Source organism: Prionailurus bengalensis, chromosome D1 (genome assembly GCF_016509475.1).
Source record: "Prionailurus bengalensis isolate Pbe53 chromosome D1, Fcat_Pben_1.1_paternal_pri, whole genome shotgun sequence".
NCBI lineage: Eukaryota > Metazoa > Chordata > Mammalia > Carnivora > Felidae > Prionailurus > Prionailurus bengalensis.
Window position 1 is genome coordinate 115,098,234 of NC_057346.1, and position 25,427 is coordinate 115,123,660.

At 59.8% G+C, this 25,427-nt stretch overlaps 1 protein-coding gene across 1 annotated transcript; it reads left to right on the forward strand.

Annotated features, from left to right (window-relative positions):
- Positions 1–4,947: 4,947 nt before the first annotated feature.
- On the forward strand, positions 4,948–23,825 carry LOC122484148 (toll interacting protein). Its single transcript, XM_043582067.1, has 6 exons — positions 4,948–5,178; positions 15,317–15,466; positions 16,638–16,820; positions 17,962–18,114; positions 18,931–19,021; positions 21,421–23,825. Exons 1-6 carry the CDS (start codon positions 5,146–5,148, stop codon positions 21,633–21,635), a joined length of 825 nt encoding a protein of 274 aa, XP_043438002.1. The 5' UTR covers positions 4,948–5,145; the 3' UTR covers positions 21,636–23,825.
- The last annotated feature ends 1,602 nt before the right edge of the window (positions 23,826–25,427 follow it).

Genomic DNA, 25,427 nt, shown 5'->3' on the forward strand with positions numbered 1-25,427 from the left:
GGTCTTTTGCACTCTTACTGAGTTCCCCTCCATCCTGCTGAACGTTGAGGGAGGGCGTGGAACCCCCAGCTCTCCTTGCGGTCATGTTTTGTTCTAAGTGTTCTGACGCCCTGTAACTGGATGTATAAACTCTTAGGATCTTTATGTCCTCTTGATATGTCTGTCTCTTTGTCATTTAAAAACGATCGACTTTATCCCTGGAGGTGTTAAGGCAGACCATGCTGAGTGGTCCACTCAGTGTCCTGTCCGTCATGTGAGTTTTGCTCCGACTGGTGGGAATAGGAGTGGTCCAGGCTCCAGGGGGGCTGGTGGGGGGGGGGGCTCGTGGTATTACTCCGTAGTTCTTACAAGTGGTTCTTTCCACAGCCTTGGGCAGCTTTACCCCATGTGTTTGCTGATCTGTCGGGCGGTTCTCTACAGACACCATCGCTCTTTCTCTGTGTGGGGCCCCCGCCCCCTGCACCCCACAGCACCAGTGCCCGGTCTCCTGGCTGCCTCTGGTCTCTGCCCGGGGGCCCCTCCCTGCCGGGCAGACCGGAAGCTCTCTCCGCGGTGAGCTGAGGCAGTCACGGGGATCACCTTGTTTCCTGTATCACCAGGACCGCTGCCCTGGCTAGTGTCTTAAAAGTGCTGCTTAGGGGCGCCTGGGTGGCTCAGTCGGTTAAGCCTCCGACTTCAGCTCAGGTCACGATCTCACGGTCCGTGAGTTCGAGCCCCGCGTCGGGCTCTGGGCTGATGGCTCAGAGCCTGGAGCCTACTTCCGATTCTGTGTCTCCCCCTCTCTCTCTGCCCCTCCCCCGTTCATGCTCTGTCTCTGTCTCAAAAATAAATAAACGTTAAAAAAAAAATTAAAAAAAAAAGTGCTGCTTACAACATTTGAGTGGATTTACGAAGCGCACACAAGCTGTTCTGTGGATGCCGACTTTATCGTCTGTCCCTATCGCGTACTATCCTATGTGTATTTCCTTCATATTTTGTTTATTTGTTCTTCCAAAGGTGCACGATGAGGTTGCCAACTTCTGCCACACAGCCGTGCAACAGACAGCCCGGGCGGGTTCGCTTGTGGGTCAGCGTGAGGGTTTCCAGAACACGTCCTCCGGGGACGGCTCCGGGGACGGCTCACGGGCAGCTCGGCTGCTCTGCCCCTTCAGGGAGCCTCCACCAGTGTGCGCTGCCGCTCCCGGCAGCCAGACAGGAGCTTCCCGACCCAATCCTCAGCTGGACCTGCGGCACCTCCTCGCTAATCGCTAATCGTGGCTCTTCTGGCCAAGGTCACGTTGTTTCTCTTGCCGGCAGTGAGCTGAGCGCTCCACGGGGCCTGTCCAAGCTTGGGGCTTCCAGTTCATTCAGGGCTCATCTCTCTGGTCTCTCTTTTCGTTTCATGGGATTCGGTGACTTACAGGAGGTATTTATATGTTGCAGGCACTAGTTAGTTTTTGGTGGAAGACATCATAAACGTTTTCATCCTTCACTTGTTATCCTGACCTTCCACACAGATAAGAAAAACATGTCCTCCAAAAGATTGTTTTGGAAATTAACGAGACAATAGACGCGAAATGTACAGAACAATAGCCGGTAGAGACTGAGCACTCAAAATGTTATTCTGACATTATTATGTCTCAAGAACCCCACCCAAGACATACAGAAAGCCTGTGTGGGGCTCCCAGGTACATTAGGGCACCCCATGAACACCATGGAACACACACCTGTGTGTGCCATTGGAACCTGGACGGAGAGGTCAGGAGAGTGGAACCCCGTGACAATGTGGAAATGGACTGGCAGCACTGATGTCACTGTAATGCCCCCGATTTCGAATCCGAGAGACCACCAAAGAGCCGAGACCGATGCAAACGCACGAGGGTTTATGTGCAAGCTCGAGCTTGGGCCCAAGTATACCTGACACAGCGGAGCAGGGACTTGGACCCCTAGGTTAAGGGGTGTAGCAGTTTTTTGGGGGCCAGTGGCCAATGAGATTGTAACACACACAGAAGGTTGCACATTCATGTCAGTCCACACGCAGGTGGCCAACTGAATTACAATTTACCCTATAGTAACTGTTTGAACTAGCCTAACACTCTGGTCAGAATTGGCACGCAAGTTTGGCGAGCAAAAGGTGGGGTTTACATTTTTTGGCGGTTAGGGGTTCCGCATTCCTAAATGAGCCGGTTTCCAGTAAGGGTGTGCTCAGCGGCTTGACTAGGGTGGGGGAGTGTCTTAGGTCATAGGGGGTTATACATGAGGTGGTGGGTGTAGCACAAAATGGAGTCAGTCTTGCTCTGCTTGTCCAGGGGTAGGGGATTTTTGTTAAATTTCTTGGGTCCCACAGTCACAGGCAGTGACACTACTCAGGGGACACAGCGGCAGGGCTCAGAATGCCAGCCAACACTGGATCTCTGAGACACCGCAAGCAATCAGTCAAAGGAACCAGTGTTTAAATTAGAGTTCCCTGTACCACCTACACTTAGCCCAGGAATAGTCTGCCTTTGCTTCCCCTGCACCAGGCACGTTCTCTGCCCAGTTCTGTGGCCCCTGCTCCACTCACTAAAGCCCCATGACGGTGGCTCATTAATTCCACCTAAAGCCCCACTCCAGGTTTGAAAACCCCCTTTCCCACCTCACTCTCATTATTTCCACCCACCAGCACCCTGTGCCCTTCTCAAGGACATCTAGTCCGTATCCTGATTGTCAGCCTGCTTGGCCTGCTGACCACCTTGGTCTCATGTTTGATTTCCTAAGTAGCCCCCCTCTCACTGTCCACACCACCTCCCAACTCCTCCACTCTTGCTCAAATTTCCCTAGACGGATCAGAGCCAAGGTGATGGCTTGTCCTGACTTTATCCTTTGCAAACATGACATAGATGTTGGAGTCCTCTGGTGTCTATTGGATCAATTCCATCAAAGCCAGGAATTGCTTTTTTGTTTGGCATGAGATAGGGGTCCAATTTAAATGTTTCCCAAGTACAGCCAATTGTTTTAATAAATTTATTGAAAAAAGTTTCCTTTCCCAACTGTTCAGCCAGGACAGCACGCTTGTAAATCATTTCCATATTCTGTTCCATCAATGAATCTGTCTATCCCCGTATCAACATCAAAACCTCAATTGCTAGTTTTACAATACATTTTGACATCTCATAGGACAGTTTCTTTCCGTCTCTTCCTCCTTTTCTTCCTTCTTCTAGAATGTTCTGGCTATTATTCAGCTTTTGTTCTTCCATACACATTTTAGAATCAGCTTGTTAAATTTCTTTTGAAAACACTCTTTTGGGATTTTAATGAGAATTTCTTTTGTAGGGCAATTTGAGGGAGAATTGACAGATTTCTGGTACTGGGCACTCCTATCCATGAATGTGGTATATAGTTCTTAACCTATTCAGGTATTCTTTAATATCTTTCAATAAAGTTTTATAATTTGTGTTTAACAATCTTTAAAAGGTTTTATTTCTAAGTCTTTTCTACTTGACAAAACTCCATCCTCTGGTTAGTGCTGATATTTAGATGCACGTGTAGGACAGTCTCCACCTTTCTCTGATTTTTTTTGTGCTCCAGGAAGTTGACCTCCACAGGTTGGGTTAATGGGGGCACCAAGAGATGAGTGTGGGGGCAAGTGAAGAGGTCAGAGTATTTATTTCCCCAGACCCCTCCTCCAGGACTGGGGTTCAGAGGACTTCATTCCTGTGCAAAAGCCACACCTTCTGCCAAGGAAGCCTCTTTCCCTGCTTAGGGCTCCCTCACCATGACTCACTCCTTCACTTAACTCTGCCTCTCTTTTGTAACTAGTTCATTTATTAAAATCCCTCCAATTATCTTTCTGAGCATGCCATCTGTTTCTTGCTGGGACACTGACTGATACAGTAATTGCTACCAGAAGTGGCCCCGGAAAACACTCTCAAAATGGGATTCTAGGATTGAGTTGCTCATCTATTTGATGAGCACATGGATAAAATCCCTGCCAAGGGGAACTTGAGCGCTGGGGATGTGTGTCATGCACTGGCATCCTAATTCCTCAAATTGTCACCAGTGGTGCCATGGGACGTAGTCCAAGTGGAGGGTACATATATGGGTAGTCCGGCGGCGGAAGAGTCCCAGTTGGTGTGGCATATATGGTGACTGCACAGACTATGTAGTGAGTGGGTCAGCCACTTGTGACAGCCCTGGTGAGTGTGCACAGCGGGAAAGGACGGTCCAGGTCAAGTGTACCAAGTTGGAGTGATTACCGGTTGCAACTAAGGAGAACATCACGAAGGACTGGGTTTCTGCAGGTAATGATGCAGAAGGTGTGAGGAAGCTGGTTTCTGCTCTGGTTCTGACGCTGTCAGGGGGCAGAGGTAATTCTGTGTTCCGACTTCTGGTCTGGACGGAGAGAAGGCCAGGGGAGGCTAGAGCGCCGCAGGTGATCCCAGAAGCGGGCGCGGGGAAGGCACGGGAGGGGGCTGGGAAGCCGTCCTGGCCCTGAGGGCGTGCGTGCGGTCGCACACGACTACGGCAGCCGCAGCCTCGCCGCGCCCGGTGGTAGCGAGTGGCCCGTGCACCGGCCCTCGCGCGACAGCGGGCACCGCGACTGGATCTCCGAGACCGGCCGCGCCCCAGCAGCTCCCTCGCCCCCGTCGCGCCAACACATCTGCGTGTAAGGGCTCCCCCGCCCCGAGAATTTGGGGCAGCTGCAGGGCTACCCGGTCGCTTTCCCTCCGCTCCGCTCGGAGGCTCCGAGGTGGAGAATCCTGAAGTCACCCGCCCCAGCCCCTGGCTGCCCCTCCGCTCCACTGCAGCAGAGCCGCGCGCCCTGCGAGGCCTCTGCCAGCCACGTGATCGGCGCGACCGGCCGGCGCGCATGCGCACACGGCCAACTCGGGAGCCATTTCGCGGGGCTGCGGCCCGGAGAGATCAGCTACGCAGGCGCCTGCCGGGAGCGCGCGTGCGTGCGTGCGTGCGTGCGGCGCCGGAAGGGGTGGGGCGGACTCGGCGCCTGCGCAGTGGGCGGTGCGGGGGCGGGGCCGGCCGTCAGCTGACCGAGGCGGCGGCAGCGGCGGCGGCGGCGGCGGCGGCGGCGGCGGCCTCGCGGGGACAGCAGTCGGCGTCGCAGACTCCGGCGCCGAGGGTTGCGGGCGCGTCCGCTCCCGGTGGGCGAGGCGGAGGCCGCGTAGCACCATGGCGACCACCGTCAGCACGCAGCGCGGGCCGGTGAGGGTCCGGGCGGGGGACGGGGAGCGGGGAGCGGCAGTCTCCGGAGCCTCTGGGAGGGCCCGACGACGGGCTCCGGGCGGGGCGGCAGCGCGGCGGGGCCGGCCCGGAACGGGGGAGGCCCCGCACCCCGGGCGGAGCAGGCCCCCCGCCCCGCACTCTCGGTGGGTTCCCTGGACGGGGGAGGCCGCCTGCACCCGGCTGGGTCCCCCTGACGGAGAAGGCCCCCCGCACCCCGGTGGGTGCCACCCCGCACCCCGGGTAGAGGAGGTCCCTCGCACCCCGGATGGTCCTCACATGAAGGAGGCTTCTCCAGACTGTCTCTCTATAGAGGACGACCCTGAACCCCAGATGGTCCCTGCGCTTCTCCCAGGCAGTGTGAGGTTCACAAGCCGCTTCCCGGGTCAGAGACCACTTCTGGAACCCTGTGGTTGTTTATTTTTTCTTTGTTTTGCAAATGAGAGGGTGGGAACCGAGGCCCTGGGAGGGACCTTCTCAGTTCTCGTTCTGAGGGCTCCTGTCTGGTCCCCAAAGCTCATTGGGCTGTTGCAGGAGAGCAAGTGTAGACTGGCTCAGGATGGCTCCAGGGTGAGGCGGCTTCCCAGCAGCTCATTCAGACTGCATCAGGGACAGGTTGTCACAAACGGGGAGGTTTTTATCAACAGCAGCTCAACACGGACAGTAGAGGACTGTTTTGGCCCTTTTGAGTAGGAAAAAGTTCCTCTGATGGGATACCTTCTTGTGCTTTCAGTTAAGTCAGCTCCTGCGTGTAGGCTCCCAGGTAGCAGGGCTTCTCGTGGTCCAGAGGGGACGTGGATGAATCCTGTTTGTGCACACTAGAGGAGAATCTTCTCAGAACGTTGTTCCCGAGCTTGAAAGGAAAACCAGGTTTTGTTAGAAGCCCGCTTTAGGTCGAGACGCTTATCAGACCTGAGCGTGGAAGCGTCCAGAGCCTGTGAGGGAGTTCTGGGCCCCTCCTCGCAGTGTGTCCGTCTTTCCGTCTTCAGTGACTTACCGCGGGCGGGCTCACTGCCAGCAGGTTCCCATTTTATGCAACTGGGTGATCCGAGAAGCAAGGGACCACATCAGCAGCTTGTCTCTCTTCCCACATCCTCCTCCCAGGAGCAGTGGGCTCCTGGCCTGTCACGTGTCCCCAGCCTCCTGGGAGCTCCTTTCCCTCCTGGGAACTTGTGCGGAACTTCACTGGTGGCACGAGACTGAGTGTAAACACATACAAAGCTGGGCTCGGTGTCCTGTGTGAAGGGAGCAGTCAGGGAAGGTGAGCGCGTCCCGGTACCGAGGGGACATTCGGCGCGGTGACAGCACACAGCGGAAGCCCCGTCACCCCATAGCGAGCGAGTAGGAGTGTCAGTGCTCACACGTATGGGGTCTGTGCCCTCCCAGGGTTCCAGGTCTGACTTCCTCGGTGTGCGCTGTCTCCTGGCGTGTGTGACACTTGTGTGGCCTGCACCCGCGTGTGGGTGTGCAGCACACGGCTTGTCCACGTGCAGTAACGTTACGTGTGGGCCAGAGCTGCTGGGGGGCTCCAGGGAGGTGTCAGCAGGGGCTGGGGTCTTGAGTGCCAGTGACGTACTCAGCCGTGACGTTGCTCGTGATGTTTGGGGCGGCCAGGTATGCCTGCCGTCAGGTTCTTCCAGCGCAGCACGGGAAACAAACGGGTCATAAGCACGCAGACGAGGCACGCACTCAGAGCTGTGCGTCTTAACTCCAGGTGGCCTGTCGCTATCGGGGTTGGGGTGGGTAGGGTTCTTGTGGGAGGTGCCACAAGCCGTGACACCTGAGGGAGGAGCTGGCGTTGTGGGGTTGGGGCTGGGGAGCAGGCAGGCCCGGAGGGAGAGAGGGTGGGCGCCTGCGGCACTGAGGGCAGCGGGCACGGCCAGGGTGCTTTTCCAGACAAAAGGCCCACGGGCAGCGAATGGGTTTGGTGCTTGGACTTCATCATCCGGTCGCTACAGTGTAAACCTGCTCTCACAGCTGGTGCCTGGCACGCAGCCCGCCGCTCCCCTCTGGGCTCACCGGCGGGCGGTGGCAGTTGTTACGGGTCTGGTGGCTCTCCTCTAGCCAGGGCGCACTGACTTGATCGAGCCCCACTCCCTGTGGAGGAACAGGACTAACACGGGTACCGGGCCGTGAACAGAAGGCAGCTGCCGTCCCAGCTGGTGGTGGCGAAGCGAGCATTTGTCAGTGCTGGGGTGCCGGGTCCTGAAAGTTAGCCCTATGCCGGCGGGCCCCATCCCAGCGTGCCGCACCAGCACTCCAGGGGACCCAGAGCCTGGACTCACTGGGGGTACTCTGAAGTCCGACCACCGGGACCACCGCCTCCCGCAGGGTCCCCCCCCCCCCCCAAGGGTAGCCTGCCTGGGGCGTGGGGTTCCTGTGTCCTTGCTCAGGGAAGCCTGAGGGGCGGGCGGGGCGGGGCCAGGACAGGGCAGGGTTAGCTCCTCCGGGTTGCCCCTGCTCTGCCTTGTCCCTTCAGTGGGGCTGAGAGGGGTCTTTGGCATTTGTCTGTCCAGGCTGGTTTCTTCCCGGAGCCTCAGCTGAGCGATGCCCCTGACCCGTGCTGTTTGCCCCACTGGTAACAGTGCTGGTATTCCTGTAACGACAACCTTTTTCTTTCCAGGGTTTCTGTCCAGTGCACAGACTCTTGAGAGGCACCTGATGGGCCCCCTGTCTTGTTAGAACTCAGGGGAGTTCACTCGGTGGTGCCATCAGCTCATGGGGATGGGGATCAAGGCTCAGTCAGAGGCAGCATCAGCTTTTTTGGGCTCCCTCACAGATGTGTGGGTGGCCCCCACGGAGTTCAGGCTGATGGGGCCCTGGCTGAGCATGACCCCTGGTCATCTTTCTAGAGGGGCTGATCAGTCAGCAGGTTTGGGCTGAGCCCACCGCCCTCCCCTTGAATACCCCCGTCCCTCCTGAGCCAAGGTGGTCTGCTAGGTGGTGTTCCAGTGACCTGAGGCCCTGCAGGGTCCTCATCAGCCTCATTTGACAATGATTGTTTTTGAAAGATAACGTGGTAAGAACGTTCTCACTTGCACATAAGTGTAAACAAACGAACATGTAATTAAGTAAATGCAAAGAAGTCGCAAATGTAATAGCAGTGTGCAGATACTGATAATTGTTGCTGAACCAGTGACTTCATCAGGGATGGCAGAGGGTGGTGTTTGTATTTTGTCCCGTGTTCTGTGGTGATTAACTGGGACTGTGTGTCCTGAAACACAGTTGTACAGCAAAGGCTGATCAGGCTCCGTTCTTGCTCGGGAACTTCCGGGATTCGCAGGGAAGAGTGGTTTTCTCTTCAGGCTCGTGTTTGGCGTTTCTTTTCTGGGCACCATGGCGAGCCCACGGGCCTCCTGCTCACACTGTCTGCCGTGGCACGCCTTCTTCTGCTCCAGTGGACCCACCTGCCCTGCCAGCCCCTCCCCGCTGGCCCGGGTCCTACGGCTGGTGGGCAGCCCGTTTCTCTCTGCTCTGGCCCGAGGCTGCTGCATCCAGGGTCGGAATTCTGGACCTTTCCGTAGGTCACACCTTGTCGGGGTGCGGTGACCTTACTGGCTGCACAGAACCTTTCTTATTTTGTCTGATGTTAGCGTGGGAATGTTTGCCTTAGGGTTTTTTGGTTTTTTTCCCATTCTTTGACTTGATATCTTTCTGCACATTTATATTTAAGATTGGTTTATCATCAACAGTATGATAGATTTTTAAAGTCAAATCTAAGAAGTGTCTTTGTTTTTTAAGTGAAACATGTTAAGTAATTTTATATACTTATACACATGTTCTTTTCAGATGTTTTCCTTTGCACGTATGTTTGTCCATTTTTTCCTTTTTTTCTCCTTCTTTTGGGTTGATTAAATACAGTTTTTGAAATTCAGTTTTTTCTTCTTTTCTGCCCTCTTCGTGGTTATCGTAGAAGCTTTAACATGCAGACTTACCGGGGTCTGAAGTCAGTGATATTTACCCGCCTCCTGATCAGGACGTAACCCTGAGGGACGTCTTCCCAACAGGGGTGCAATTTTGTTACATATGCCGTCGCTGTTTCCTCTTCCTGTTCCTCAGACCTCCGGGCCACTTTGTTTTGCTTTGAGAATTTCCGCTGGAGGCTGGCTGTCCCGGGTTTGGTTTTGAAATGCCACCCGCCGCCCCTCTTCTCGCCTGTGCGGGGCTCTGGCCTGACTGTCGTCCAGGTCCGCACGTGCCGTCCTTCCCCTGGCATCGGCAGCCGCCCCCCGCCCCTGCATTTCCAGGACCCTCCCCCCATCCCCCCAACCCTGTCCTGGATCAGCACTGTGGGCCCGGAGGTCTCAGTCCGGTTCGCTGAGCAACACTGAGCTCTGACTGTGGGCCAGTTGTCTGGCGTCTCTGCGCCTGGTCACCCGACTCGCGCAAGGACGGACTGTGGCATGAATGCAGCCTGGCCCGGGCCCAACCCGCAGGAAGCACCTGAACGTGTGGGCTGCTAGGTTCCTGCAAATTCATTTCCGCTTCTCGAGGAACCCTGCACTTCCCCACGGCCGTCTGTGCCCTTTTGTGGGCACCATTTACCATCCCCCACACCTCCCACCACTCTGCCCCGATGCTGTGGGGGCCGAGGAGCTGCTGGTGCAGGGCTATGGACCCTGGGAGGGCCGCTGCGTGAGCTGAGGGCAGGAGGCCCCTGGAGGCTGCCTGAGCTTTGGGGGACCGTGGGCAGAGGGCGTTCTGAACAGGGGCACGGCAGCGGTGCACTCAGGGTTCAGAGGCTCCCCCGGCTGAGTTCTCAGGCACTCTGGGCACGGTCGTCACCCATGAGCCAGCGGACAGCAGCCTCTCCCTGCTCTGAGGCCACTGTCTCTACCTGGGCTGTCCTTGCACCAGCTCCTTGTCTTTTCTTTTTTTAAATTGTTTTTAAAGGTTTATTTATTTTGAGAGAGGGGGAAGGGAAGGGGCAGAGAGAGAGAATTCCAAGCAGGTTCCGCGCTGTCTACCCAGAGCCCGACGCGGGGCTCGAACCTGTGAACCACGAGATCGTGACCTGAGCTGAAATCAAGAGTTGGATGCCCAACCGGCTGAGCCCCCCAGGCGCCCCTCCCCCTTTTCTGCGTGTCCTCGTTCACTTGGGGACCCTGGCTTCGGGTCCCCAACACCATAGTGGCTGCCTGCCTCCTCCCTCCTCCTAGGTCTCCTTCCTGAACTCCACATCTGTGTGTCCTGCCGCTCCTTGCCTTCTCCCCAGAAGGTTCCAGACAGCGCCAGGCAGCCCCTGCTTCCCTCACACCTTCCCCTGCATCCCCCCCCCCCCCCCCGTCCCGTATGGAAGTGGTTCCACCCTGCACAGCACTCAGGCTGGAACATTTGGATGACCTCGCCTCCCCTCTGTCCCCTTAGGAAGCCCTGCCTCTCTGCCTTCAGAGCAGACAGACTCTGCTTCTCTGCCTCTGTGCCACCCACACACTGCCACCCTCGTCCAACCGGCCCACCTGCGTCACACTCTGCGGTTGGATGCCAGGCGGGGCTCAGTGAGAGACACGGCAGGCCTGGCTCCTCGCTGCCCAGGCTCCCTCCCTTGGGACGTTGGGGCCAGCGCCTCGGCCCCCTGCAGTGGGGACTCAGTCAGCGGCCAGGCTGGGGGTCAGAGCCACCCCCCCATGCGGTCACTTGGGGGGACAGGCCACAGGGTGTGATAGGCCGCAGCAGGACAGGCCTCCGGGACCGCGGGGAGGCTCCAGGGCCCCTGGCCCACCAGACACTGTCCCGAGGTCGGGGGTCCTTGTCCCGTGAGCGCCTGACTTCGCCACCAGGCCCTTGGCACCCCTGCGGTTCTTGGCCACAGGGGCTTCTGTTTCTGTGTGGTCACATTCCTCCATCCCCTTCGGCCTCAGTTCCAGTCGTGAGTGGTGTGGAACGAGAGCCGTGGGACGAGCCAGGGACCACGGAGGCCTTTGTGTGGGGTCCCCTCTGGGTCATGGTGTGGGGTCCGGAGGCCTGAGTGCGTCCTCACGGCGGATGCCAGCCCCCGGAGGGTGCGGAAGGAACCCGAGGCCTCGGCGTGGCTGACGGCCCGCACGTCGCCACGGTTTTGTTGGGCGTCGTGTTGCCCTGGACTCGGTGGGGGACGCGGGCGCTGTGCCTCGCGGCAGCTGCTCTCACGTTAGTTTTCGTGCCACAGGATCTCTCTGTCCTGCCACCGAGCCGAGGCGCCGAAAAGAACACCCAGCAGTGGATTAGGAAGTACTTTCCCACATCACGCGAAAGTTAAAAGTTCATTAAAAATTTTCCAGATGTTTTGGGGCGCCTGGGTGGCTCAGTCGGTTGAGCGTCCGACTTCAGCCAGGTCACGATCTCGCGGTCCGTGAGTTCGAGCCCCGCGTCGGGCTCTGGGCTGATGGCTCGGAGCCTGGAGCCTGTTTCCGATTCTGTGTCTCCCTCTCTCTCTGCCCCTCCCCCGTTCATGCTCTGTCTCTCTCCGTCCCAAAAATAAATGTTGAAAAAAAAAAAATTTTTTTTTTTAAAGTTTTCCGGATGTTTTACCTTTACTGGAAAAGTAACAGTTGAATGAATTTTTAAATTCTTGGGTATGTCGGTACTACATTTGCATGAAGAGCTAACGAGTATGCGTAATTTGACGTGAGTAAATAAGTTACGTTAAAGGTTGCTCAGCAAAAACGGATACCAAGTGAAGTGTCAATGGCTTTTCAGTTTTTAACCTAACTTTTAACGTAAAAACTTGAGTCGTTCTTAGCCCCGCATTAACTGAAGAGTCCTGTTTGTACGTAGAGCACGAGTGGGCGCACGGGACAGGAGCCCTAGACGGTGCGTCTGCAGCCCTAGACTTGACGAGGGGCAGCAGGCAGAAGTGGTTTTGCAGCGCTCCTTGAGAGACCGCCTGCCCCAGGCCTGGGTCGGGACTCCGTGTGTTCAGCCTGTAAATGTGAGCCAGGTTCCGTTTTCAGATGTGATCTGTTACTTACGTTGTAGCAGGAGTGATCGTTCTCTTTTCCCTCCAGGCTGGGAGCCAGGATAAAGCATGTGTTTTTACGTGACCCTTCCTCCATCACAACGTGGCAAAAATCAGTCCTGAAAATTTAATACGTGTCAGTAATACAGGTGTTACCGTGGCCTTTGCAGACTGTCACTGGGGCAGGAGGGTTCATGTCGGCGCCTGGACGTGCGTGGGACACCTGACGCGTCACCATTTTGTCATGAGCAGGGACTGGTTAAGGTGGTGGAACCTGCTCGCTCGGACGAACTTGGGCTGCGACAGCGGGCAGGCCTGTCTGGTAGCTCCTGGGCAGCAGGTGCATGACCAAGATTTTGTAAGATTTTTACTTTGTAGGAAGTGAAGCACGGTGTCCTTCCTCTTTCTTCCTTGTTAAGTTAAATTGGAATTTTTTCTAATAAACCTGAAATTTTAGAGTTATGGATCAGTTGCAGACGGTGTGGAGAGCTGTAGTGTGCTCTCATAGACGGTATATCTGCACCTCGTGTCACCAAGGTCCACTGGTCACAGCCAGAGACCTGGCTTTGGCTTTGGTACGTGACTGCCACTGCAGGTTTGATTTGGACACCCCACGTTTCTCCCGCCGTCCCTCCTGGGCTCAGGTTCCGGCTAGGGCCCCGCGTGGCATCCAGCTGCCATAGGTCCTCCGTGGCCTGCGCTCCAGGGCCATCTCAGACTTTGCTCGTTCTGGGGACTGTGACAGCCTAAGGCCTGCCGCTCGGGGGTTCTGTAATGCGTCCCTCGGGTGAGAGAAGACCACGGGACACGATGTCCTCCGGGCTTCTCAGGAACCTGGTGTCCCCCAGCCTGTCAGTGCTCATGGGGTCCACTTCTCTCCCTTCCCGTGTTTTGTTTGTGCTGTTAATTCATGTGATAAAAATCCTTGTCTCACATTTATAGTTTTATCGTTAAAACCTTGTTGGAAAAGAATACTATGTCTTTGGCCTTTGATACAATTTTATCCTCCCCCACCCCCAATTAAAAAGCAGAGTGTTCTCCTTAAGCCCAGATGAGTTCTGGAAGTCCCGTACTGATGATGGGACGAAGGAGATAGACATACGATCCCCATGCCTGAGCAGCACGCTGTCACCACCATCCCTGCGTATGCGTGTGTGGTCCACAGCCCACCCTGCTGGGTCCTCCGAGCTGCGGTATGTGGCGTGGGGTGAGCAGTTACTCTCAGACCAAACGAGAATGTGGTCTGCGTGCGTGAGTCCGTCTGCCAGCCGTGGGTGCAGGCACCGGCCACAGACCCTGCGGGCGGAGGCTGCGAGGCCCATGGACGGTCGGCAAGGCAGCATCCGTCCCGGTGTCAGCTGGGTAGAGCTCTGGCTGGGGACGTGGCTCATGCCTACAGCAACTGGCAACTGACATCGGTCTCACGGCCGTGAAACCGGCCACAGCATCTCGGCCCTCCGGGAGGGCGTGCGCCCTTCTTTGCAAGGCGAGCCCTGGGCCCTCCTGGTGAGCCGGGAGGCCCCCTGGGAGGCAGCACTCTCCTCACCTGGCAACGCCGGGCCTCCCGGGCGTTGCTGCCTTCCCTTCAGTCTGTAATGAGTACTCAGGGCCCCTCCAGGCTGCCCGGTCCAGACACAGAGAATGAGAACGAATGAGATGCTGCCTCCGCCAGGCGCCGAGATCACTCCCGCACGTCCCAGCGTGGGACGGCCTGGCGTGGGGTGCAGCCAGGAGAGGTGTGCTCTTGCTTGGCAGAGAAAAGCTGCCGGGGCACCCAGCTGACTGCTGCCAAGGGGGAAGTGGCCGGGGGGAGTCCCTGGGCCCGGGGTCCTGGGTTGGTTTCCATTGGTTTCCGGGCCTGGTTTGGGTGGTCTCCAGGCCTGAGATGGGGACACCGACAGGAACCTAGACCTTTCTGGGGACTTTTGAAATGAAACAGCAAAAGGCACTTGGGGAGAAATGCTTCCCCAGTGGTGCTTGTGAGCTCAGCGAGTGTGGAGCTTTCTGGAATTCTGCTGGATGCCTGGTCCATCCGGAAGTCCAGAACTCCAGCAATTGAGGCCGTAGGATATCCAGCACCCGGACGGCTGCAGTGGTCCCTAGTGGCTGGCGTCAGTAAATGCCGTCTGCCATAACTCACTGACACACGGGGGTTTCCCTTGGCATTTCTTGAAAATAATGCTGCTTGGAGGCTCTTGTCCAGAGTCCCGTGTGGTGTCCCCGTGGGGCGGCTAAGGAGGACCCCGGACCACCACAGGCAGCACTGGCCCTGTGCCGCAGCTCGTGTCCCGTTTCGAGGACAGGCCCTGCTCCCTTCGGAGGGGGTCTGTGGCCCCAGGGGCTGTGCCAGTAGTTCATCTGGGCATTCCAGACCCTGAACCCAGGGAGACGGCGGTGTGAGGCTGCTCGGGGTGGTGAACACTCAGTGGGTCCTTGCTCTGCTGGCCCCGGGACACAGCCGCCCCCTCTGCTCGTGTGTGCCTGGAGAGCCTCGTCCAGGGCCAGCACCGCCATATGTCGCGACCGACTCCCGCTTTAGCCGCTGCCCCTTCACGGACAACTGGCTTCTGGGAACCTTCGGGCCACCGCGCAGCCCCCCTCCCGGCGCGTCCCCGCCCCATCTGGGAGCCGGGCCCTTCTCGGGAGGCCAGGCCACCTCTTGGACATAGGGTTCAGCAAGAGGCAGAGGGGTGAGGTCTCTGGGGCTCTTGTTTGTCTCTTCCTTCTGTCTTCTGGGGCGGTGCTGAGCTTGAACTGTTGCAGGCGAGGGTTTTCCTTGTGACTAGAAACCCAGCTTCCAATTTCGTCTCGCTCCGTGTTTGAACGAGCACGTTGCGGCCCACGGGCCCAGCTCGCCCTGGTGGCAGCAGGCAAAGCAGATCACAGACACGCAGGCAGAGGGTGTGTGACACCTGGACGTGGCCTGAGACTGTCCAGGGAGCCGGTGTGAGCAGGAGAGTCCATGGTTAGTGGCCAGAGCAGGTGGCGAGCCCCCAGGGAGGCCGGCGTGCGACCCCTTTGTCCCGAGTGACAGGGCTCCTGGCCAGAGAGCAGCCGCCGTGGGCGCGGGCAGCGCGGTGGTTCGGGGCGCTTGGCTGCAGACCCTCCACCCACGGGCCCCTCACTGCGTAGACGAAGAGGCTGAGCTCCCACCCCGCTAACACGCCTGCACTCTCTCCGAAGGTGTACGTCGGCGAGCTCCCGCAGGACTTCCTCCGCATCACGCCCACGGCTGCGCAGCAGCAGGTGCAGCTGGACGCGCAGGCAGCCCGGCAGCTGCAGTACGGAGGCGCGGTGGGTGCCGTGGGCCGCCTCAGCGTCACCGTGGTGCAGGTGGGTGTCCCGCGTGGGGAGCGCCGGCCCTGGCTGCCGTGCCACACTCTCTGCGTGGACGCGTGCTTTGCTGAGGCGTGCTCCTGAAACATAGCTGGCGAAGCGATAGACGTGAAAAGTAGCGACAATTGCCAGGTTCTACCAGAAGGAGCAGGAATAGTCAGTAACAGCTTCACGGGCTCGTGCTCTGGGCCGGGCACGGGCACGGGCTCCTGTGTGTGGACGGCCTCGCGGCTGCCGGGAAGGTGAGGGCGTGAGGGTGGGCTGGCAGCCCCTCCAGGCCGGCCCTGGCTGCTGAACGGATCCCAAGGAAAGCCAAATGCGCTGTCAGGATCTAAAGTGGTTTTGGTCAGCACGACTTCCTGTAAAACCGCGAAGCAAGGAAAGTCACTGCACGCGGTTTTGAGGAGACGCACACATACGCAGACAGCCACGGTCGGGCCTCGCGAGTTCCGTGGGTTTTATGGTGGCCACGCGTCCCAGATACTAACTCTGGCCACGCCCCCAGGGCCGATGGGGTCGCCTCAGGTACACACGAGCCGCCAGTCCGCACCCTCCACACGGTCCTCCCAGACCCTCGTGGCTTGGGCTCCCACTTTGCCCGCTGGGCCTCGCGGCGTGGCCAGTGGCTTCCCGCTGCCTGTGTGGTCACCCTTCCTCCCCTGGTGTTCGCCCAGCCCCCGCCAGGGCTGTTCCCTCATGTTCCCCTGTGGGGTTCTGTGTGGAGGCGTTACGGTCCAGTCGAACCCGCTTGGAATGAGCATTTGCCGACCGGCCGCCTGGGCCCCCGGAGCCCTCCCCCTTCACCCGCGTCCACGCTTTCTCCTCCCTGCAAACGCAGCCTGTCTGGCCGAAGGCTGGGCTCCTCGGGGCTCATGACCCGCAGCAGTGGACGGAGGACAGAAAGTGAAGCCGGGCCGTGGCTCCAGGGTGGCCCTTGGCTCTGATCAGCCTCTCCAGAGGGGACGTCGGAGTAGCTGCCCTGCGTGGCCCAGCGGCTCCCTTCACTTGACCAGTGGCCTGCTGCACCCGTTGCCCACGGGCACGATCGCAGCCACGTCCTGCTCCCGGGAAAATGCCGGAAGTGAGGAGTTGGGTGGAAGGCTGAGGTGGACGTGCAGCTCTCGCTCGGGTGGCGGCTGCTTGTTTAGTAACGTTGGTCGTGTTTCAGGCCAAGCTGGCCAAGAATTACGGCATGACCCGCATGGACCCGTACTGCCGGCTGCGCCTGGGCTATGCGGTGTACGAGACGCCCACCGCCCACAATGGCGCCAAGAACCCTCGCTGGAATAAAGTCATCCAGTGCACGGTGCCCCCCGGCGTGGACTCCTTCTACCTGGAGATCTTTGACGAGGTGAGAGGTTCTGCCGCCTTCACGGGCCCGGCAGGTGCAGGCCATGCACGGCGATGCCAGAGCCACGGGTGCCCTACCTTCCCGCCACTGAGGCTGCCCAGGAGCTGCAGGTGTGCCCCGACACAGGGCACGTCGTGGCTTTGTGACGGGTGTCCCGGGTGTCCTTGGAGGCGGGGGAGAGTATACGTCCCATGCAGCTACATTCAGAAGCAGCATCACCAGGGACAGGGACACCAGGCACTCTGTGGAGACGGTGTTGACGCGTCTCCCCTTCCCCAAGTGCCAAACTCGTCCCCAAACCCGAGGCTCGTGGAGGCCGGCCTTCATGACCAGGTGGGATGTAAAGTGTGTCAGACCCCATGCTGGGTGGGAGTGGGGTTCTTGGGCAAGTTGCCAGCCCCCCGGGTGTTCCTGAGGGGGATCAGATGCAGTGGGGCTCTTCCTGAGCCCGGTCCTCTGGGCCCCTGTGTGGGACAGCCCAGCCTTCCACGGCCCGGCCTGGGAGCTCCGGGGGCTCTGGTCGGCAGGATGAGAGGTCACAGGGAGTTGGGCAGCAGCAGGGCTGAGAGGTGGACCCCTCCCCCCGCCAGTGTGGTGCCCTCGGCTCTTTTTCCTTCCAGGTTGCTTCCTCCTACCCCATCTCTCCCTTTGCTTAGCAACAGGAGGGGAAGAACAGAGGGCATGGTTAGCAGGGAGAGTGCCTCCTTTCCCCCGTCCATGCCCGCTGGGCTTTGGACTTGCAAGGGATCCAGGGAGGGCGGGCAGAGACGAGACCACGCATCTCCAGACACTGACCACGGCTCTCCTGACCTTACAGGAATGAGGGCGGGGCCCCATGGGGTCCTCTCTTCCCCTGGTGGGGACCTGTACAAGGCAGAGAGAGGGGCAGCCCCCCCACCCCCCCCAGGTTGTGCCCTCACTGCCTGGACCAGGGCTGAAGTATGCACAGTGCCAGGGGCCAGATACTGGGGTGGTGGGGAGAGGAACAACTCTTTGGAGGAGGCAGGCCCAGGGACGGGGCTTCAGGGTGAGGCTGTGGGTGGGGCCTCGGGTAGGAGGTGCCACTGTGGGGCGGGACCGCTGGGTGAGGGCGGGGTCTCAGGGCAGTGGTGGCCCCTGTGTCTCCCCGTGTCTCCCTCAGCGAGCCTTCTCCATGGACGACCGCATCGCCTGGACACACGTCACCATTCCCGAGTCCCTGAAGCAGGGCAAGGTGGAGGACGAGTGGTACAGCCTGAGTGGCCGGCAGGGTGACGACAAGGAGGGCATGATCAACCTGGTCATGTCCTACACGGTGAGGGTGTGGGCCGTGTGGGCAGGCTGAGTGGCAGCTAAGTTCAGTGGAGCTGTTTGTCCCCGAGGGACGGGACCTTGGCCAGCAGGTATCGGGTGTTTTGGCGGGAGGAGCGGCGTTGTGCGGTGGCCTGTGGCCGGGGGGCAGACTCGCCCCGTGGCAGAGAGGGGTCTCAGGGCCACACGGCGTTTAAGGGAGAAGCTGCCGGCCCTCGGGTACCCTGGCTTGTGTGGCTCCATCGTCAACCCGCTGCTCTTGGGGTGGGAAGCAGGGGCGGAGGGGTCTGGGACCCTGGGCTCTTGCCACTGCCTTTGTCCCCCCAGGGGAGTGGTGGTGTCCTTGTTTTCACTTTGCCTCAAGGAAGTCCGCTGCAGGTGTGGCGGCACGGGGGTGGTCGGGCTATGAGGGTGGTCTCCCAGCCCGGCAGAATTTCGTCCCCGCTGCTCGTCCCTGGGCTGTTTGAAAGCGAATCCCAACACCGATGTGATTTTACTCAAACGTCTCGTTACGCGACTTTAACAGAGTTTTCACGTAAACACAGAATCGTGACCGCGATAGTTGAGCAGTTAAGATTTTAGAGGCAGTCAGGAAATGTTACAGGTGCTGACGCAGAGAGTACTGACTTGCTTCCCGGAACCGTGTTCCCTTCCGATTGCATCTCCATGGGAGGCTCTAAACAACCCCTGTAGCCAAACCACTCGCCCCGACCTTCCGCCAGGGCAGTGTTGGGACATCCACGTGGGCAGGGCCACACGGGAGGTTTCAGTGTGTGCTGTGTTCTTCTGTGACCCCGTGATCGTCCTTGGTGTGTTCTAGGCGCTGCCGGCTGCCATGATGATGCCGCCTCAGCCTGTGGTCCTGATGCCCACCGTGTACCAGCAAGGTGTCGGCTACGTGCCCATCACAGGTGCGTGCCACTTCTCCTGCCCTGGGCTCTCGTAGTGCAGCGTGGAGGCTGAGCCCTGTCTGCATGTGACTCGTGGGGCCCTTCCAAACACGAGGGTCTGATCTTACATTTGAATCTTTTATGCGTCTGTGGAATATAGGATTTTTTTCCCTTGATCGTTGGCAAGTTGAAGTTGACGAGGTATGGAAACGTAATTTCTAAACACGTTAGCGTATGCGTTATCGGCACGAAAGATCACGCTCTGTGGGGCAGAGTGAACCGTATGCCCTGATGTTCCCGTTGTGTCGTGTTCATTCACTTTTATAACAGTAGCAATTTGTGGCTGTACGGCAAAATCCAGTTGGATTGTAGCTTTCACGCTTTTGAATTTTCAAACTTTAATGTCAGCTGTTGGCTGACTCCCGCTCCTGGCTGCAACGGCGACTGGACTTCACCAGCCCCCGCGGTAGATGGCCGTAAAAGTCGGCAGAACGGAAGAGGGGGCAGCAGGTGGGCAGGCAGGACGGCGACCCCTCCCTGAGAGAAGGGAGGCGGGGCAGCCCCGGGTCACTGTGGCCTCTACCTGAGCTGGCACGGTGCGGGGAGTTGGGTCAGAGCACAGTGCCGTGGGGAGCCCTGCTTTGCGTTGAGGTCAGCGTGAGGACCTCTGTCCTTGGGTCTCAGTGGCGCCCTTCCCTGTGGCGGTTAAAGGGTCTGTGTGAGCTTACGGTTTAACTGCCCCTCGTTGGAGGTTGGAGGACGAACAGGCACCTCGTGGGGCTCACCGAAGGTATGAGCGCCCGGGGCGGCCGTAACAGAGTCCCACAGACAGCGATAGCCTAAGGCAGCAGGAATCTCTTTTCGCCCTTCTGGAGGCCAAAGCACAAAGTCGAGGCATGGGTGGGCCGTGCTCCCGGGAGTCGGCAGCAGAGGTGCTGGGGTGGGACCCTTGTGGTCCCCTGTAGCTTCTGGGGCTCAGGCGGCCTGGGCCGTGGCTGCCTCGCCGCCTCTGCCTCCGTGGTCACGCGGCCCCTCCTGGGGTCTGTGCCTGTACCTCTTTTCTCCGGGCGCTGCTCCCGACGGCCATCTTGTCCACGTGTGCCCGGGTGGGGACCTCACACGTGTTTCGGGGGGACGTGCGGGGACCCACACGGCCAGCAGCACCAGGACACGTTCGGTTAACGGAAAGTCTGCCTTCTCAGGAGACCAGATGTGTCGCTGGCCTTTTTCTGGTTTCTTAGTTCATTGTATAAATGAGAACTTTGTGCTCAAGTTTGCTCTAAAATGTTTATTTTGGGAAAGGCCAGACTTCTGTGTAATTGGAGACTTTGAACTTCTCTTTTGACTGCATCGATAAGCTTTGGGACATGGAGTTGCAGGAAGTTACCAAGGAGAGGAAGTCGTTTCTGCCTGGACGTCTCGGACCGAGGCGCCACCGGCCCCAGTCGCATTTCCCGCAAACAAGGACTTGCACCCGCTGCCCCTGTTTGCGTGAAACTTGTGCTGCAGCGTCTCCTTTGCTGCGAACACAGACTTCCCTGACCTCATCGGGAGGGTGTGCATGTGCGTGACGAGTGAAGTGTGATGTGCGAGTGTGTGCGTGCGCACGTGTGACCTGCGGGGTTCGTGTGCATGGGTGTGTGTGTACATGATGCGTGTGTCTGCGGACCCTGCTTCCGGAGGGCAGGCAGAACCTTTGAGCTGTGGCCCCCACGGGAGGGGGCTAACTATAGGTGCTACCCCCCCGCCCCCGGCAGGCAGAGACCCATGAGCTGCAGGGGTGGGGTGGGGGTCCCACGGGGGAGCTGATCCTGGGAGCGCTAAGAAAGAGCCTTTCAGAAGTTCTCTCTGCTTCCGGGTTTTCCTGAGCCAAAGTAGTACCTGGGAGGCACGCTGGCCGTGGAGCCAGGGCGTGAAGGACGCCAGTTCCTAAGAGATGGTGAAAGGTGCCCCCTGGTCTGGAAAATCCTCCGCCGCTGTTCTGCCCGTGTTTCCATCCATCCTGTAGACAGTGGACTGGAGAGCTGGGTCCGCGGTTCCTCCCGGCTTGGCGTGCGATAAGAAATGCTCACGGGTGCGTGCCTGGCTCTCGGGTTTCGCTAGCGTGCTCGTGGGCGGCAGAGGGACCCGCCTGGTGCACGGCCCGCGCCGTGGTCACCAGCGGGGCCGTCCACCCCCTGTGCCGGCCGTTCCCTGGCAGAATTGCTTTGTGGCCTTCAGGTCCCGCAGGCGGGCCCCTGTGGTATGATCCGGGACTTTAAGAGACCGCAGCTCGAGCGGCGCATCCCGGCTCTGGGATAGCGAGCACCCGCTGTGGAGGAGGGCCGCGGGCGGTGGAGTCGTGCGTGGGGCCGTGGGCCGGAGCTCGGTGTGGGCGTCGGTACCGTCGCGGGTGCCCCTCAACCGCATCTCACTTGCAGGTGTGCCCGCCGTGTGCGGCCCTGGCGTGGTGCCCGTGGCCCTGCCCCCGGCGGCCGTGAGCACCCAGCCCCGCTGCAGCGAGGAGGATCTGAAGGCCATCCAGGACATGTTCCCCAACATGGACCGGGAGGTGATCCGCTCCGTGCTGGAAGCCCAGAGAGGGGACAGGGACGCGGCCATCAACTCCCTGCTCCAGATGGGCGAAGAGTCCTAGGGCCCCGGCCGCCACGCTGCCTCTGCCCCTCTCGACCTGCCGGCCCCGCCCCCCTCCCCGTTCCTGTGAAGGAGCCCCGTGTAGCCTTTTCTCAGCCATCTGTAGCCCCAGTCCTCACCCTCGTTTGGGATGCATGCGGGTCGTTGGTCCCCAGCCACTGAGTGCCACCACCGCTTGGGTGCGGGTGTGGGCGGGCCTGTCCCTCGCTTTGTCGGGAGAAGAGTGGGCACGTGGGCCGTGTCCCGTCCACACGCTCTCCCCCCTGCCGCTTAGGGACGTGTGTCTTCAAGTGCCGTGTGCTTCTGCTCCGCACGCTGTCCCGAGAGCGCTCCGTGCGAGCAGCCTGACTCTGCCGGCGCTTTAGAAAGCGTCCCGTGCCCTCCTGGTTTGACGATGGCATGCGGTTACTTTACTCAGTCGGGGTAGACCTCGTATTTCAGGCACATAGAACATCGACAGCCGATTGGGATGGTTTTTACCAGTCCAGCTTCAAATTCACGTCCGTCCCTTGTTCCTTGTCTGTGGTCCGGGGCCGCTCACCAGCGTCCTGGGCAGGCTGACCTCTGTGTTGCCGGCCAGCGGCAGGTTCAGCGCTGATGTCCGTCCACCCGCCTGTCCCCACCTGTGGGCTCTGGAGCAGGGCTGCCCTAGGGACCCCGTTAGGCGTTTTCCTGCTGTGTCTCACGCCGACTTTGTGGGCTGTTTTTCCGAGGGACTGCCCCTCTGCTCCCTGACCAGCTCTTGGAACAGAACGTGAAACCGAGGGTGAAAAGTAGAAGGGGCAGTACTTCGTGTTTGTTCATTAAAGGGTATCAGGAACCGTTGGCTTACAACTGACGTTGATTTAAGCAAACGTGTACCAGTCCTGCGGGTTCGGTTTGGACAAAAAAAATAGCAAACCGATGAATGTCTGAGGCTTCCTAGAGGCAAGGGGTGCATGTGCGGCGCTGTGGACCGCGTGGCGGCCGAGGCTCCCGTTGTGACCACAGGACGGGACAGGGTGGGGGACACCTTGTGGAAATCTGCAACGTGGGAGGGGTCTCGGGCACTGCCTAGCCCAGGCGCGTGCACGCACACTTGCCTCCAGATGGTCTTGTTGCCGTGGGCCCCGCAGCCCCCAACGGTGTGGCCCTGCGAAGGCTCAGCCTGAGGACCGGACTCCGTCCAGCCCTCGGTGCACGCGGGGCCACCTGTCAGTTGGAGGATGCTGCCGCCAGTGGCGAGTGCGCGGTGGCCCGGGGTCGGCGCACAGAAGCCTGAAGGAGCGTGTCCGGCTGGCGTGGCGGCCTCACCAGGCGAGGGTTCTCCATGAAGATTTGCCTCCACTGAGTCCCGACCACCGGCTGGGACGTGGGAGCCCTGCCTTCTCGCGAAGCAGGACTTCCCACGTCGGACGGTTTGGGCCCGCGTCCTCGCGCAGATTCCTTCCCAAACGGGCGAAAGTGTTGGGCAGGCCCGCGGCTCTCACTTGGGGGCGACCTTCACGGACACGCATCCGGGACCCCAGGTCCCCCCGGGCCCCAGTGCCGCCTTCTGCCTTAAAGCTGTGGGGGTGTTTGTGCGTGTCAGGGACGTGCTCCCCTCGGGGACAGGCACCAGGCTAGCTCACAGGGCCTGGGCTGGCAGGAGAGGGACCCTGAACCTGTCGCTTCTGCTCCCCTTTTCTTGCCAACACCGTGTTTGTGGCGTCCCAGAGAGCCTGCACCCGGCCGGCCATGGCTGCCTGTGCTAGGCTGTCCTTTCTTCCTGCGCGCCCCGCTGTCCTGCGTGTGGGCTCGTGCCTGTGGCGGCCCGCTCCTCCTGGGGGACGGCACGGTTCCTCTGAAGCGGCCGCAGTGTGGCCGCCACGGACTCCCACGAGCCAGGGCGGCTACCGGGGCCCCGGGGCCTCCGCCCTCCGCGAGCTGGTCGGTGGCGTTTCCTCTGGTGGCAGCCCCGGCGCTGTCAGGGCGGTGAGGACACGGTGTCTGTGCACGTGGGTTCTTCCCGCGGCTCCTTCGGCGAACAGACCCCCTCCAGCGGCACGTGTGCGGCGTGCTGGCGGGAACGATCCTCAGAGCTTTCTCGAGTGTCTGTTGGGGTGCAGAGTCCGGATCTATCTTTGTAAAATATATTTTTGCTTATCAGCCTTCTAATTTAATAAATGATATCTATAAAAATAGAGAATTAAACTCCTCCGATGAAACTTGACCGTCTTGGTTCCCGAGTGGTTTTTCACTTTGCTTGGAGCACACTGGCTAATAAATCACTTGCAGGATGTACGACTAGAGGGAAAAGCCGCTGGCTCGGTTCAGAACGTTACCCTGAAAGGGCAGGAGGTTTGCGGTTTGGATTCCAGGGACGGGGAGGAGGCCCCGGTGCCGCGGGTGGGACTTGTCCTGCGTTTGCGCCTGGAGTCACGGCCTCACCTCCGGGGACCCGGGCTCCGAGTGGGTCTCTGGAGGGCGCCCGCGTGCCCAAGGGGCTGCGGCAGCAGGCCGGCCTTCACGGCCCGGCCCGCAAGGGAGGTGGCCCCGTGCCCCCACCCCGTCCCCAAGGTGGGGTCCCGCAGGGTGTGCTGCTCCACGGGGCTCGCTGCCGCTGGCTCTGTGTCCCCATAAATGCCTTCTGCCCACGGCGGCTGAGGACGGCGTGTGCTCATGCCGACGGCACGTGAGGAAGCCAGGAGCACGCCTCGTTCGGACCCTGGACGCAGCACCCAGAGTGCCAGCGAGGCCGGGCTCACTGCAGGGCTGAGCTAGAAGAAGACGTCCCCGAGCGTCTGTGGGGGCTGCATGGAGCGTTGCGGGGGACGGGGGGGTCCGTCTGTCCGCTCCCCAACGTTCCCCAGACGCGCACCACGAGGCAGGCGCTCCGTCGTGCTGGCAGGTGCTGTGGTCCTAGGCACCCAGGACGAGCCTTCTCAAGGCCACGGGCCTGGCTCCCGATGGAGGGGCCGCTGTCCAGCTGGTGCGAGAGGGAGCTGGAAGGGAAGGCAGCCCAAGGAGGCAAGCCGGAGATTGCTGGAAGCCCACAGCCCTGGGAGCCCCCGAGGAGAGATCGTGCTGCGTGCCGGGAGCAGAAGCGCGTTCTTCCTGGAAGGACACGGTGTGGGCCCGGCCTCCAGGGACCGAGCGGGCACACAGCCCCAGGACGTCTGTGTGCACGGGAGCAGCCGTGAAGCACGGCTTGGGAGCATGAGACCTTGAGACCTGCCCCGAACACCAGCGGAGACTTAAAATGGGAAAACAGGACAAAACGCAGAGTGGGAGCAGAGGACGAGAGGCTGAGAGACCGGAAAGAAGCCCGGAAGTGAGGACACAGCCACTGGACGTGGCAGCTGAACGGGCAGACTGGTGGCGGGTTGCACGCTGCCCAGGAGACCGTGGAGCGGTTCAAGAGCTACATGCGCCCCACGGAGCGTGGCACCCAGTGCCCATGACTGTGTGACACAGATCTGGGGCTCGGGGCTCCCCCTTAACTGCAGGAGCTGTTACTCAACGTCAAGGGGATCACTGGTGGGGTCTGCTGGTGTCGCAGCCGTGCACTCAGCCGAGACATGACGGCGGGTGGGTCTGTGGCCCCGTAGACGCGGATGGTAACGGGGCCCTGGTGGCCCATCTGATCCCGGGGTGCCCCTGGGAAGGGCTGGGGTCACTGCCCTGTCTGCTTGGCACAGTGTTGTAGGGCCGTCCGTGGGGAGCACAGCCTCTCCTCCAGCCGACAGCGCTGGATGCGGGGAGGGTCCCGGCCACCCGTCGAGAAGGCGGGCGGCCCTCTGCTCTTCTGTGTGAGCACACGTCCTCCCCAGTG